This window comes from Aplysia californica, unplaced genomic scaffold, assembly GCF_000002075.1.
Source record: "Aplysia californica isolate F4 #8 unplaced genomic scaffold, AplCal3.0 scaffold00024, whole genome shotgun sequence".
Classification (NCBI taxonomy): Eukaryota; Metazoa; Mollusca; class Gastropoda; order Aplysiida; family Aplysiidae; genus Aplysia; species Aplysia californica.
Genome location: NW_004797294.1, coordinates 216,950 through 218,359, shown reverse-complemented (window position 1 = coordinate 218,359; position 1,410 = coordinate 216,950). Strand labels below are relative to the sequence as shown.

The window sequence follows — 1,410 nt, the reverse complement described above, 5'->3', positions numbered from 1 at the left end:
AATAATGATAATAGTAACAATAATAATAGGAACAATAATAATAATAATATATTCGGTAATTACGTGATCAGCATGAAAGCTTGGGTAAAATCACTCTTGGTGGATCAAGTTGGGCAGACGCCTAGATCAATGTCTTTACAGAAAACATAGGGAGAGATTTATCCTCTAAAACAACAACAAAACGACAACAACAACAACAATAAGCCCAAACACTCTTTTTTTGCCTTTGGTTTCTACGACGTTTAACTAGTTTAAGGGGGTTGTCATAAGGGAGATCTTCAAGTCGGGTGTGACGATCCATATTCGCCTTTGTCCTTCACCTATTGATATTCAGACCCACATTCGAGTAGCAAGTTGGTCCATTTCATGTTCTTGGCCCAAGGAGCTCATGGCTGTGACGTCACCCTAGTAAAAGAACGGAGGGCTGAATGGGTCCACTCCGGATAATTCTCAATGAAACATTGGCCAAATTTAGACTCTTAACTCCCTTTCCTGGCCCCTTGCCGCAGTGGATACACCCATAATATTATGTTGAAGTGATGCTAACCCGTTTGTCAAAGTGGTCCTAACCCATTTGTCAAATCGGTTCATGTCATATTATTTGCAGAAGAGGTGCACTAACATATTCGGATTTTGTTAAAGCAACCCATTGCCCAGCTCTAGTCCACTCCACGGCGCTGAACAGCTATGTCCGAGAGGAACAGAAACAGCGCTGTCATGCTGCGCGTCCCTCGCAACACCTTTGACTCTGCAGCCAAGAGGATCCAATCAAGTCAAGGTCTGTGGGATTTAATTTGCTGAAGGGTTACCTTGCTCTAGCTTAAGAGAACTCACCTGGCCTTAGTGAACATTCAGACAGAGTCATTTTCATTGGCTGCTTTGTTGTTAGGCCAAAGAATGCGGTGATATAGCGATGTTGAAAATAGGTATTTCGCAATATCCTACCCTTGAAAATGTAGGCTTTGTTCCCAGTCACAGTTCTATATAAACCTGGAGAACAATGGACACTCACTAACGACTCTGACTTGACTAGAGAGACTTGTTCCGATCCCAGATTTACATCAGACTCCTTGTATACAGAGACGAAACAGCATGCAGATCTTAAGTGAGTATTCTGCACGCCTAGCCTAGCTTTATACGTGGCCATGAAAAGTTCACGCATTCACTGTGCAACTTACTAACAACTGATTAAATTAGACTTTAATTTCGGTCGCTTCAAGATATTAAACATGTGATTTACTTTAAGCAGGCCTGCGTGTGTTGCCAACCAAAAGTTGCACCACGACATCAAACAGCACAAGGGGAAGGAAAGAGTAGAACAATTTTTGGCGTCATTTTTTTCCATTTCAAAACGATGACCTTGTTTGATTCCCGAAGTATGTGTGTGTGTGTGTGTGTGTGTGTGTGTGT

General features: G+C 42.1%; 1 protein-coding gene across 1 annotated transcript in view; it reads left to right on the top strand.

The window, feature by feature from the left end:
• The first annotated feature begins 956 nt into the window (after positions 1-956).
• The window catches only part of LOC101851847, a 6,075-nt gene continuing 5,621 nt past the window's right edge, over positions 957-1,410 (top strand). The window contains exon 1 of the mRNA XM_005090952.3: positions 957-1,105. Within this exon, the coding sequence (XP_005091009.1) occupies positions 1,093-1,105 (13 nt within the window). The 5' untranslated portion in view covers positions 957-1,092. The remainder of the gene's footprint in view (positions 1,106-1,410) is intronic.